General features: G+C 30.8%; 2 protein-coding genes across 2 annotated transcripts; both read left to right on the forward strand.

Moving 5' to 3' along the window:
* The first annotated feature begins 10670 nt into the window (after nt 1-10670).
* On the forward strand, nt 10671-11211 carry LOC108213637 (uncharacterized). Its single transcript, XM_017385440.2, has one exon. The coding sequence runs from the start codon at nt 10701-10703 to the stop codon at nt 11136-11138; it is 438 nt and encodes a 145-aa protein (XP_017240929.1). The 5' UTR covers nt 10671-10700; the 3' UTR covers nt 11139-11211.
* A 1842-nt stretch (nt 11212-13053) lies between these two features.
* Nucleotides 13054-13635, forward strand: LOC108213965 (phytohormone-binding protein). Its single transcript, XM_017385743.2, has 2 exons — nt 13054-13231; nt 13337-13635. The coding sequence occupies exons 1-2, from the start codon at nt 13054-13056 to the stop codon at nt 13633-13635; spliced, it is 477 nt and encodes a 158-aa protein (XP_017241232.1).
* Nucleotides 13636-14363: the final 728 nt, after the last annotated feature.

Consider the following 14363-nt stretch of genomic DNA (forward strand, 5'->3'; position numbering starts at 1 on the left):
CCAATTCTTTATATTCCAAAACTTACCAAAAATAGTCAATGGGTCCCACCACTTCCCAACTTTTCCTCCCTTTTCACACTACTTTTACTCCCTTTTCACACTACTTTTACTCCACTATCTCTCTTTTATTCGTTAAAAATTGACGGGTCCCACCACTTCACCCACTTTTCTTCCTCTTTTCCACTACTTTATACATATTTCTTAACCTCCGTGCCCAAACCAAACGTAAAGAATTGGCTGGGACGGAGGGAGTATATTTTACCGTAAGAAATGACCCTTTTGATGCATCGTTTTAAGGGTTCACTGTGCTTGAACGAACAAACCAGGGTGGTGTGTAATTTGGTCCGATTTTTTTTATGTTTTTGTGCTGAGTCTGAGAATGAATTCACGAATGTCTGAGACGGTTTTCTTGCACCGAAATCTGAAACATTAATTAAAGATGCAGTTATACATCCCATTGGAAAGAGACTAGTTGTGGCATTCCGAAAGGGACTTGGGTGTTAAAGTCCAGCACTGGCGAGAAAATTTCAATGTTTAGAATGTGACATGCGATATAAACTTAAAATCGTTTAATTACAATTGGACCTGAGAGATTTTGCCAAGATTAAGCAACCATAATCGTCAAATCAATTAATGACTGACCTGATGTCAAAATAATAGGAGTATTTGTAATTTATTATTATTTATATATATTATTTCTTGCAGCTTGCTAGTCATGTGATCCGGTCCTCAAACCCCTTTTTATACAGTACTACTCTCTACTATCAGAAATTCAGAATACCACTTTACTGTTTAGAGACATTTCATCTCTATTCTTTAACTAAGCTCTCTGACTTTTTGAAGTTCTATACAATTACGTAAACTACTGCTTTAACACCAACGAAGCTAAATGGTGGAATGGATTACTGATATGATGCATCTAACAAGAGGTTATTAAAATATTATTGAATTTGATTACAGAATTTAACATCAAATTCAATTCATCAACCGACAAGGAATCTTCTAAAGTTTGATATTCAAAACCCCTGAGTCAGAGCAACCAAATGTTAGGCATATTCATCATTAGTACTACTCCCTCCGTTTCTTTATTCTTTTCTCGTTTCATATGTCGGGACTGTTCATAACATGAGACAAATTACTAATTTACGTCTAATCTATAAGACTAAATATAGTCGTGAGTGATCTTGTTGGATTCGTATTCACGAGTACTTTAATACAATGAAGTTTTTATATTTAATACCAATACCAAATTAATGATATTAAAGATCAAAAGTGTGTATTGGCAAACGTGCTGAAGAGAAACAGGAAAAGTAATAAGAGACGGAGGGAGTAGAATTTAGTGGAATACCACTCAGTTTTGGGTTCAAGGAGAACCAGTACGTTTCTAAATCTCTCGCAGCTCTAAACTATACTTAGAGTGTTTAAAACAACGGATTTTCTAGTGTGTCCCCATGAGCACACACTAACAATCATTTTTTGTTGAGGTGGAGAAGTTCTATTGGCCAAAACCTCGTTAATAATCATGGCCTCTTGCATATGCACAAAAATCATGACCAGTAAAAACCCTTCATCACAACAAAAAGTAGATGTTAGTGTGTGTGCCCAAACAATTATAGTATCCGGATGTTTGAGCTTTAACTTGTCAATAATAATTGATGTTTGTTGCTCCCTCTGGTTTTTATTAGACCTGGCAAATTTTCACACGACACGAATACACGGCACGAAAACGACACGAAAATTTAGTGTTTGTGTTTGCATTTTGAGTACACGACACGAAGTACACGAATGAGATGTCGTGTCGGTTTTGTGTTTACCCTTCGGGTACACGACACGACACGAGGTACACGAAATAAATATAATTTAATAGTTAAAAATCAATATTTAATGATAAATATGTATATTTTCTTTTAAAATAATACATAGTTTATAATATTGTAAGTGTAAATAATTTAAATATATATATTTCATACTATTTTGTAAATTTTTTGTCTAGAAATCTAATATTTACATTAATTTATATATTTATTTATATTTATATTTATATTCGATTTTACACGAAACACGACACGAGAACGACACAAAAACGGAAGTACACGACACGAAAATACACGAACGCTAAACGGGTCGGTTTTATGTTTGGCCTTTGAGTACACGACACGAAAAGGTACACGACACGAAAGTACACGATCTGCACGAATTGCCAGGTCTAGTTTTTATATGACGCTCAACTTTTTGCACACATCTCAATGTGTTTTGACCGGGCCCTTGAAAGTATAATTTTTAAATTTTTTTTTTGATTAAAAGTAGGTAAAAGATAGTGGGTGTTTGGCAGGGGCTTAAAAGCCCCGCTTCTGGAGTTTTAAGTTAGAAGTACTTATTCGTACCGTTTGTGTAAAAAGTCGAGAAGCACTTATAAAAAGCTAGGATTCCTAGCTTTTGTTTCACGACTGCTACTTTTTTCCCAAACACTTTAATCACTTATAAGTCTTAACTAACTTCTAAATTCTACTTCACTTTTTTATTTTAAGCAAGAAACACTTATTTTAAGCTCACCCAAACAGCCCCATAGTTTAATTCAGAAAAAAAAAATTAAAAAATAATATAAATAAGTGCCCGGTCAAAGCACATTGAGACGTGCGTAAATAGTCAAGCGTCATATAAAATAAAGTAGCTATCTAGATTATTCGTCACCCTAAATTTATATGCTGATGAGATTCAAAACTCTCCGTCTTGAATGATTAGGAGAAAGGATATGCATTATACTACTTTAATTAGTAATTAAGTCAAGGACCACGGCAAACCTTTGCAACATGAACCAGTTCGTTCCAAATATTTGATGAATCAAGAAATGTTGTTTAACCAAAATGCCAGGATATAAGTATTCCGGGCATGATATATAATGAGTAATGTCGTATTTGACTTAGTTTTGTCAAATATAAAAGAAATAAAATATATTGTTTATATATTTGAAGATAAAAATACATATTTAGTACGGAATTAATTGTATAATTTATAAATTAATATATATTGATGAGAATATTAATGGTACAGTTATATTTCTTGCTCGGAGGAGTTAGGTAAAATCGCCTACATATTAGTGTAATTCAAAAGAAGTCGAGCACTTGTAAAGGGAAGTAGCTTGTTCAATCTAATTCCCGAACCCAAAATTGTGCTTGCAGATGGTAATAATGAAGAATGAAGGTACTGATGCAGACTGGTAGCTAACTAGTATGGATGGGACAAACAGATGTGACCCTTTCCATGCTTGCTAACAGATCACGAACAAATAGAATATAGAGTATCAATCTGACATACAAGCAAATAGAAAACCAAGGCGGCTGGAAACCAAATAAAAATATAAAAACAGGCAATGCAGCATACATACTGGATCATAGATTTAGATAAGATCATAAGACTGCCTACCACTAGAAGTTGAAATAACTATAATTTTAAGAAAGAGTCAACTATAAACTCAGCACTGTGATGTAGGATATGGCTTTGCATTCAACGCATAGTCGTTAACTATAAGCTTCTTACTGGTCCAGCTACTCGGGCTTGATCAAATAACGACATGCTAGCTTATGACAAATTTCACAAGTTCTCTAGCTTCATATAATGAAGATTCAGATTCTTTGCTGCTAGAACTAAAGCCATGCCGTGAGCCAGTTGCGGACCATACAACATTCCAATTTGTGACTCATATCTAGATCATTAAGTGTTGGGCTAACTGAGAAGGGTCCGTGAAAAATTTAAAATTTGCTTCCTTGTATTTGCTACTTTTAACATATGCATTAAGGCTTTTAACTCCGTGCAAAACATGTATTCTGTTCAATTGGGCCAAAAAAAAGAAAAGAAAAGATCAATTCAAGATTCTTGTCAACAACATACCCACCTATGCCTGCCGATATTCTTTGATTATCATTCTTGTGCCAAGATCAATCTATAAACCCAACATACCGAGAAGTACGTCTTTAGGCAGAAGTTCACATGATTTTTTAAGCTCCATGAGGAAACTTGGGATGAGCTAAAATTCCATTCAGAATCTTTACCCGAAGGTATAACATGCAGCAACAAAAGGCACTGAGTTTCAGCACCAGCCGCATAAAGCATACATGGGACACCACTGTGATTGAGAAATCATTTTGTTGGTAATATTTTATGACTACAATACCACAAAAAGAATTTTATTCATAATGAAATTTTCAGACTCAAAATTATGTTCCAGGACCTGGCGAAAAAAGGACTGTCATATAACATTGGCAAGGAGAGAAAGATTTTCTCGTCTCCCCAATTTAGAATATCTTCTCCATGCCGCATTTTGATATTGTTAAATATTTCATCAAGGACTCTGAGAGAAACTATAGGAGTATCATTTTGTTGCAGTGATACCTTCAAAGTTCCAAGCCTGTCACGTAACTTTTGTTTCCCGCATAGGCGCATACTCTTCATTTTCTTCATTTCAGAAACCGTAAAGTTCTGCATAATGAAAAAATTAAAAAAAATGCTTAAGAATCCCAAATGAATAATCAAGCCGATTTTGAACATATATTTGTGATATAGAAAGAATCTTCAATTTGTGCGTTAGCATATTCCTTGACCATGTCCATATATTCAGAAACAGAGGAACAGGGAGAAAATGGACTTGGCCAAATAGGAAGACATGTTAATACTAGTCATAGATAACATTAATGTCTTCTTCGATACTTTGAACAACGTAGGTAGTCGCAAATCAAGCTACAAGTTCAGTTCATACTTAACAGCAGAAAGGGTCCCCATAATTGCTGGGTATGGCAAATGGGCTGCCCATCTTTTTCTTAATTTAGGGACTGCTTTATACCTGTAACATTATATGTGAAGGGCAGAGATATTTTTGTTCATGTCGCTAATAAATATGAATTACTATTATAATCCTGAATTTTCGCATTTGGTGTGCTTTGTCTGAATTATTAATCTGAACCTATAAATAAGGGCAGTGGCTCGTAATAGTCTTCTGCAATAAAGGCTCTCAGCACTTCAATCAAATAGGAGTATATTATAAACACGCTTAGATGGTGGGTGGAAATCAGAAATGAGAACAAGGAGTGTGACGAATATGGATATGAAAATAGATATTTTAAGAGTGTGAGAGAAGTGATTCATTTATAAATAAAAACAGATTCTCATTTCACATAACGAAATTAATATTCAAACATCATGGGTATGACCAGTGTTACATAAATCGGGAATCGGATTTAATCGGTTGAGTTACCGATTCAAGGATTAATAGGAAAGCGGGGATTAATCGGTGTGAAAATCGAATTTATTTTAATATTAAAATATTATTTAATATTTAGTTATTATTATATTAGCTATTTAGTAACTAATATATTTACTATATTCATAAACTTTATAATTACTCATATTTAAAATAATATAGTATTTTAATTCTAATGATTTATCATATATACTTCAATTAAGAAATATATATAAGGATTAATCGGATTTCAAAAATCGGATCGGTGGCTGACCTTCCAGGGATTAATCGGAGATTAAACGGTTAAATCGTAGATTTTTAAAACACCTGGTATGACGTTCTATTCTAGTTAATCGTATTCATAATCATGAACTAACCGTCTCCCATATATAATATATAAGGAATGTCTAGTATACCAGTCACCGTAACTGTCCTGTCATTCCGCTAATAAATAAAAATCATATTTTGCTTATTTTATTTTTAAAAAATAATATATATTCATCTAGAAAAGAAAGTACATAAATATATACTGGATCATTTGTTGACATGAAGAAGACACCTAAAAACTCATAAATATATTTATTCATACTGTACATAAATATTAAGTGTCATATATATATATATATATATATATATATATATATATATATATATATATACTAGAATTAGTATATATTAATAAATACGTTATTTATTTGGAAATAAATAACATGTTTATGTACACTAGAATTACGTTATTTATTAATCTAGAAACATATTTATCTAGTATATTAAATACATTTTTTCTGCCAAATGAGTTTGGAATAAATAAAACTCGTATATGACACACTTTAGCATGCTATTATCATTTTCAGCTTAACATAATGTATTTACTCTGTTGTAGCCTGCTATATTATTATCTAATCCTTTCTGCAGGTTTTATATAGGCAACAGAACTTTAGCAAGCTATTTTAGTTTGACATACTGTTATAGCCTGCTGCTTTGTAATTCTAACCTTGTGTTGCAGGAATTTTACTATAACAGAATTATAGCGAGCTGTTTTATAATAGCAAGCTATAATAGAGTCCTACCAGAAGCAGAACACTTCAAAGATTGCAGCTGTTGACTTCTACAAATATTAGGACTTAAGGTGTACGTTTTCTAATATGTATATGAGTTAAATATATATATTATAAGCTCAGGTTATTAAATTGAAAATGTTTCCTAAAATCAAGGAAGTTGTTATGTTTTAAACTTATCTTTTTATAAACACTTCCTTATCCCATTTTAATAGGGACTGTTGCTTCAAACGTCTTTCTAAAACTCAGTCCTCTATTTCTATGGAGTTTTATATTGAACTAACAACCTGCAACGTTCACATAGTGCAACGTTCATGGAGGTTTGTTTCAATATAGCCGTTGTATTTTTCAGTATATAAACGGCTTGCTGTTTTCAAGAAATAGTTAACAACTCACGATCTTGAAAACATTCTAAATCTCTTATGAGCTTATATTGTGTATTCGATTGATATCTTATTAGAGAGCATAGTTTGAGTTGTAATCTCTCATTTTATTAAAAGTTGTATTTGATTAGTCACTAAAGCTAGCGGGGTTACAAGTATAGAACAAAGGGGGAGTTGGATAGAATTAATCTTCACAAGGTCTGAGGTGCTAAGGTTCGAGGAACAAGGTGAATTCAAGGAGGAAAGCTAAGGAATTCAGAGGTTCAAGAACAGGTGCACAGGGGGCTAAGTGTCGAGCTGTTTTCTGTCTGCTCAAGGTTTCAGCAAGCTGCTTTAGGTGACTGGGTAAAGGGAGATATATTATTATTCTGTAATTGTTGGAATTTTCAGTAATAATATATTCTTTTACCAAGTTGGTAAGGGACCAGGACGTAGACCATTAGACATAGGGGTCGAACCTGGCTAAAATTGCTTGTGTCTGATTTACATTTCCGCACTTTACTGTTTTGCATAATAGCCTGCTATAATCACACTTGATCTGAAAACAGTAAGCTGAAATATTCGGTAAAAGTTTAAAATTGATATAGTTAGCCATTTACACCTATTCACCCCCCTCCAGGTGTATTTACAGAGAAGAATCCTAAGAACTCGTATATATAACCCCTAAAAATAACGTATTTATTTAGATAATAATAACTTTTTGACAATGAGGTTGAGTTATAAGTATATGAGATTTTAGTAAAGTCATATAGATTTTGATATTCAAAATATCTAACCAAAGAATTTTCGATTTGACTGGAAATATACCAGATTAATTTGATCCGCTTTATTAATAATTATAAGATTTATTTAATAAATGATTTTTAACTAATGAAAATTTAGTCGCGAAATATCAAAAAAAATATAACAGAACATTATATAATTCGAAAAATATAGTAAATTTTGTAAAATAATTGTATTGTTCAAGAAATAATTAAATAATATAATTGTATATTGGAAATTAACAATATATCAAATTAATTTGATGGTTAATGATTTAAAACAATAGGCTGAGGAAAAACAGTATATGAATTATTAAATAACTAGTTGATAACCCGTGCCAAGCACGGGTTTAAATAAAATTTTAAAATTTATTATTTATTGGAAGAATAATGTCTTTTTTTTAAATACATTATTATATTTTATTATATCTATTTAAATTATTGATTTTAAATGATATTTAAATTATTGTTATTTAATATCAGACTTTTTATATATTAAAATTTGATCTTATTTTAAATTTATTTCATAACAATATGGGTCACTATTCTATGGAGTCCACAAAATAATCTATGGAGTCCAAGATTATTTAAAAATAATCTACTCATTTCAATTTTAATATTTTTAGTCTACAATTTTTGTAAACGTTTGACAATTTGCAGGTTATGTTCTACAATATAATTGTTGCAATCAAAAGATAAAAGAATTATTTTATATATCACTAAACACTATATATGTTCTAAAATATAACTCATAAATAAAATAATGATCTTAATGATTGTTAATGTTGAAAGATGCTAATGATTAATTGATAATTATATTTAAAACTACTTAAAGATGGTAAATTATATATAAAATTTGAATAATTAAAGATATTATTTATGACTAAACTAAAAGATTATGACTGGTGCTTATTACGGCTTAAATGTGGACTTTATGGAACATAACTCTAACATTATGTTTTATTTTAGTAAAATTACTATGTTGTTTGATGATTTTTAAATTGTGAAAATAATATTCAATATCAACACGTATAAGTTCGTTTATAGTGTCTCTTATCTTGAATAAAAATTCGAAATTTTAAGTCGCAACTATTTTATTCATCTAATAGGCAAACATTATATATAATTCTAGTTGGAGTTTTGGAGTTTTTGTATATCTAACAGTGGTGGTGTTGTTGTTTAATAAACTAATATTGTAGTTTGACAAACTTAATTAACTTTCCAAAATTAATTTGATATCAAATATTTTGACGTATGTCTTGTGTTTCGGTTATTTTATTATATGTTGCAATATGGATAATGACTTTATTCTCTTTGAGTTTCTATTTGTCTACCACCAGCTTATTTGTCTTTATCGCAATTTTTTTGAAGAGCATATAATAATTATTATTATTAAAAAATATATGACTAAGTTTTTTGGTACTTTGATATCAATACTGAATCTTGTTTACTTTAATTCTGAAATATGATAAAAATTTTATAGATTTGTTTGTAAATTAAATTGTATGAGTTTTAAAAATTAAAACAAATAATTTCGTTGACATTATTATTCTATTGGTAGGATATTATTTTATTATAAAATCTATAATAATATAAATTATTATTACTGCCGAATAAAAAAATTATATGTTGATAACCAAATTAAAGTTATTTTATAAAATAAATTATTTGAGTTTTAAAATTTAAAATGAATAGCTTTGTTGACTATAATTTTGTTTGTGTGATAGTCATTATATTACAAAAATTGTGATCATACATGGAAGTATTCTCCTGGTTATATGATGATAATAATAATTATTAAAAATTATATGATAATAACCAATTTTTGATATTTAGTATTTTGATGATATTGATTCCGCTTATCGATAAAACCTATATATGGATATTATATTAATATTAATATCAACTCTTTATTTGTTTGAACTCTGAAACATGATAAAAGAGTTACAGAGTTGTTCCGTATATTAAATTATTTGAGCTTTAAAAAATTAAAACAAATAATTTTGTTGGTAATATATTTTTATTAGTGAGATAATTGTTATAATACAGAATCCTGACAAATATAGAAGTTTTTTGATAATAGTAATAATTGTTAATTATAAACTAATATGATGATAGCCAAATTCTGATATGAATTTTGTAGAACTGTTTCATAAGTTAAATTGTTAGCGATTTAACTGTGCGAATAGGATAAATGTTATATTACAAAATCTTAAACACTGTAGAAGTCTTTTTATAGTAGTATAATAATAATTATTATAAAATCTTAACCAATATTGAAATTTTTAATAATAAAATCCGAATTAATATATAAGTCTTTTCATAATTGTAGAATAATAATTATAAAATCCTAAAAATGGATAATAATAACTATAATATCCTAATAATATAAAACCCTAACAATATGAAAATCTTTTCATAATCTATATTGATTATAGTTATTAAATATAAAATTTATATAACATTGTCCTAATCAATATTGAAATCTTTAATAATAATATTCTAATCAATACAAAAGTCTTTTATTGTCCTAATGAATATTGAAATCTTTAATAATAAAACTTTATTCTATATAGAAGTCTTTAATAATAGTATAATAATAACTATAAAATTCTAATCAATACGAAAGTGACCAAATATTGGTACTTTTGGCACTGATGTTCCACCGAGACGTGATTTCGCTTATTAATAAAAAGTATTGATTATAAAATATGTATAATGTATTGCAGTAGTCAAGTGTCCGTAAATATTCTCATAGTTACTACTTGAAACATAAATGTTTCAGCAAGTTTCAAGATTCAATCAGATCATATAATAGTTTATCAAATGAGCTTTCAGCAAGTTTCAAGAATCAATCAGATCATATAATAGTTTATCAAATGAGCTTAACAACCGAGCGATTCAGTTTTCAATCAATTCAGCAACCGCATTCAAAAGTTTTCAAATGGCCCCTAAGCCTCAAACCATAGATGGAAATTTATTTCGATGCATTTCATTTATCTGCAAGTAATTTTATCAAAAAAAAAATAAAAAATTGTCCTTCCTTACATTCAAAATGATTGGCCAAACAACCATTGGGAAAAAAAAAAGCTTGACCAAACATGACGGAGTTCATTCATTCGTTCATTGTGTCAACGTGTCAACAATTTTGATAACTCAGAGATCACAGAAGACGGTGAAACTGTGTTATTTGATCTCTTCAGCCTTGCATAATGAGTCCATTCAGTTATCTGTATCAAGTGGGGGATCGTTGTACTTAATTAATATGCCCCAACAAGTGGCATCTATCCAACGATTCACACTTAACTCCCATCCCACGTATGTACATAGAGAGTTATTGTTAAGTTTCGACATTTCACAAACCCACTATATAAACAACACCAGCATCACTCCAACTCTCCAACAAAAACATAAGGACTCTACCGATCATCTAGGCCAAAAAAAAAAAAAGGATACAAGAAAGATCAGAAGAGGATCAATCGACATTCGCATTTGGATGGCGTGTTTTTGCTTTTTGGTGGATCAGAGGAGGATGATGAGGAGGGCGAAACCGGTGGCAGGAACATGTTCAAGGTGCGGTAGTGGTGCAAAAGTTGCAGACATGCAAGTCTCCACAAGATTTTGTAACATCCCTCTTTACTGGGAATCTTGGAAAGCTATTGTATGTACTTACTGCGGAGCTACTCTTAAGTCCTACAAATGATCTTTTTTCAATATATACAAGCACCAATCGGACAATTTCAGTTTGAATGTTGTTCGGGAATTTTTATGTTTTACACTGAAGAAGAATCGTATGACAACATATAACTTCTCTTTTTGCAGAAATGAAAACTTGATATTTTGCAATTTTAGTAAACCAGGTGGTTGTTTTCTCAAAATTGTGGATATGGTACAATTCTATTGGTAATATTAAGTTCCTAATTGCCTAAATGTATGAGATTAATCTTTAATGAGGTACAAGGGTGCTTTAAGCTTATACTGAAACTGTTAGATATAACCTGGCGGCGGAGAATTGTCAAAGCAAGAACAAGCCACATCAGAAGTGGCTAGTAATGCTAATACTCTTCAACCGGGGTTGTCTTGGTCATATCTTGCTTTTGTGGACAAGCCAAGAATGTGTTTTAACTGTAAAATGAGTAATCGTGTGCCAAAAGAAGCGGGTTAATTCTGGTATAGAGGATTAGCTATTAGAAGCAAACTCTAGCTTATTAAAAAAAGAAGAAGAAAATAAATGTTTTGATTAGCGGATAAGTAGGACTGAAGGAGTCTTTGTGCAGTGCAGCTGTAGGGACTTTATTAAATCCATAACATGCAAGTGATAAAGGGAGCTTTCAACTCGGCATCAAGAATTGTGTGATCATACTAGTTGGCTAAAACAAGTGTATTAGCTTCTATCAACACGCTAAAATATTGAATACTCTGCTATTATGTAGTTGGGGATCTGGTACTTACCTGTATTTCTGCTTAAACCTTAATTAATTAATGTCTCACCTCGTAGGTAGAGGTAATTTATCCTTATATGCATCAATCACCTCTACTGCACAAACTATTTGAATCAACCTTTAAAAATGTAAATATTTCTTTTATGCACAACTACTTTTAATCACAAAACTACTCTCAGTACTTTCAATAATTTGAGCTTAGAGGCTTAGCCAGTATCTTAACAACCAATAAATAGCGCACCAGACAGAAGTTGACAACTAGAGGAAAAAATGCCAGGAGGATAGATTTACTGAGATATCCTCCAAGGTCGCTTAAGAGCAGCTCCAAAGGGAGTGATTTTTTGCCCACTTCCCAAATCCCACCTACGGTAGATAAACATGGACTTGGGCTGAGAAAAGTTAGACATGTGCGTTGAAGGAAGTAAAAAAAATGGGCCCTCATTTTGCATTCAGCTCATAATTCCACTAGTTAAGCTTTATACTTCAGCTCAACATGACAACAGTTTAAATATGATTGAGGGAGAGACTCCAGTACAGATGATGATCTACAATATGAGTGCATCCTCATGGAAGATGAGTACCAAGTTCTATTTGTAACCTGAATCCTTCTTTTATACCAGGATATTTAGGGTTAATGATGACATTATTCTTTATGTAACATAGTCATTGCAATTGGCAAGTGAATCAATAGAAGTATATTACTCTGTATGAGTCTCTGCTACCTGCACTACCGTCTCGTTCCACAGTTGAATCTTGGAGCTTTGTGTAGCATGTAAAAAAGCACCACATGCCTTCTTCCCACTAATATGATTCCTGCAAATTCAGCATGTTATATATGTGAAATTTAAGTTGTTTGGTTGAGGCCAAACAAGAAACAACTCTGTTTTACATTCTAACACTTTTAATTAATTTTTCAAGTTACCAAGTTTATGTTAGATATCTGTGGTTAATATAATGTTTAGTTACTAACTTAAGTTAAAATGCTGTCCTAAAAAAATACAATAATAGTAGCTAAAAACGGACAGGAAAGAGAACAATCTTTTATGCTATCTCAACCATATGCTGACAAACAAAGATGCCATTCAATCACTTTCCCTCACCCATATAATTATGGACGAAGAAACTGTATTGAAGTATATATTGATATAGTAACTAGGGAGGTTTTCGGAAGAGACTATGAAAGAATTAAAAGCCCAAGCAAAAGTTGGCGTTGGGATCAAAATTTTATGGGGAACTTTGGCCAAAGATTTATGCTTTGCGCTTCCAAAAATTATCCCCAATTCAGTTAAAGAGGCGCAAATTCTTGAAGGAGATGGTGGCATTGGTACTGTGTTCCTGTTCAAGTTCGGCTCTGGTTAGTCTACTTATTTTCTTTAATTTTTTCAACTTGTGCATTAGATTAAATTTATCTTTCTTGATCATGCTGCTGAGTAAAGTTCTGAGCTCACTGTGGATTTAGATGTGAAGAAATTAAGTGATCAGAAGGAAAAGATTGTTGAACTTGATGAGTCTCTGCATTTGATTGCATTACAAGTAATAGAAGGGGGTCATCTGAATCATGGATTTACCTCATACAAAACATCTTTTCAGCTTTCAGCCATCACGGACTCAGAGACCTTAGTGGATGTAATAGTGGTGTATGAGACTGAAGCAGAAGCAACTCTTATGCCATCGCAAACTACAAATTCTGCACTTGCTTTTCTGAAATGTGTGGAAACATACGTGTTAAACCAAGGATCCTTGACTAATCTTGATTAGATTCATTTAAAAAATCAGTTTACTGCATCTTTTGTTAATCATTTGAAATATCAATAAGATGAGTTTAATGTTTCAAAAGCTTCTATGAAACACAGAATAGAATTACATTTTAAAATAAGTCACTAATTTTTACATTTTAAATTATGTACCAGAAATTAACTAATAAATTTGTTGCACATCGATTTTTGGACCAGACCAGTTTTATATTGATTGCTTGACACACACATATTTATCTATTTTGAAAAAAATTATTTTGGTATCATATAAAGCCCCGCTTCTGGACTTTTAAGTTAGAAGCACTTATTCGTACCGTTTGTGTAAAAAATCGAGAAGCACTTCTAAAAAGCTACGATTCCTAACTTTTGTTTCATGACTTCTGCTTTTTTCCAAACCCTTTAATCACTTATAAGTCTTAACTAACTTCTAACTTCTACTTCACTTTTTTATTTTAATCAAGAAGCACTTATTTTAAACTCACTCAAACGGCCCCAAGTTATAACTAACTGCATATCTTATTTTTTTTCATATAAAAATAATTTATAATTATATGAGTTTTGATTTATTGATATAAGAATTAAAAATCTGTTTATTTAATTCAAAATATCGATCATTATTATTCAAATATTTATATTTTTTTAATCTTTTTTGACTTAAATAAGAAAACTTTTAGTTCTTCATCTTTAAATATGTAAATGAAGGAGGACATTATAAAAATTATATTTTATATA

Source organism: Daucus carota, chromosome 3 (assembly GCF_001625215.2).
Source record: "Daucus carota subsp. sativus chromosome 3, DH1 v3.0, whole genome shotgun sequence".
In the NCBI taxonomy this organism is placed as follows: Eukaryota; Viridiplantae; Streptophyta; class Magnoliopsida; order Apiales; family Apiaceae; genus Daucus; species Daucus carota.

What these genes read in the sequence shown, in the direction of transcription:
- LOC108213965 (XM_017385743.2), top strand. Translation starts at nt 13,054, where the DNA reads ATGAAAGAATTAAAAGCCCAAGCAAAAGTTGGCGTTGGGATCAAAATT. An exon ending in CCTGTTCAAGTTCGGCTCTG is followed by an intron (nt 13,232 to 13,336) that starts GTTAGTCTACTT and finishes CTGTGGATTTAG; the next exon opens with ATGTGAAGAAATTAAGTGAT.
- LOC108213637 (XM_017385440.2), top strand. Translation starts at nt 10,701, where the DNA reads ATGCCCCAACAAGTGGCATCTATCCAACGATTCACACTTAACTCCCAT.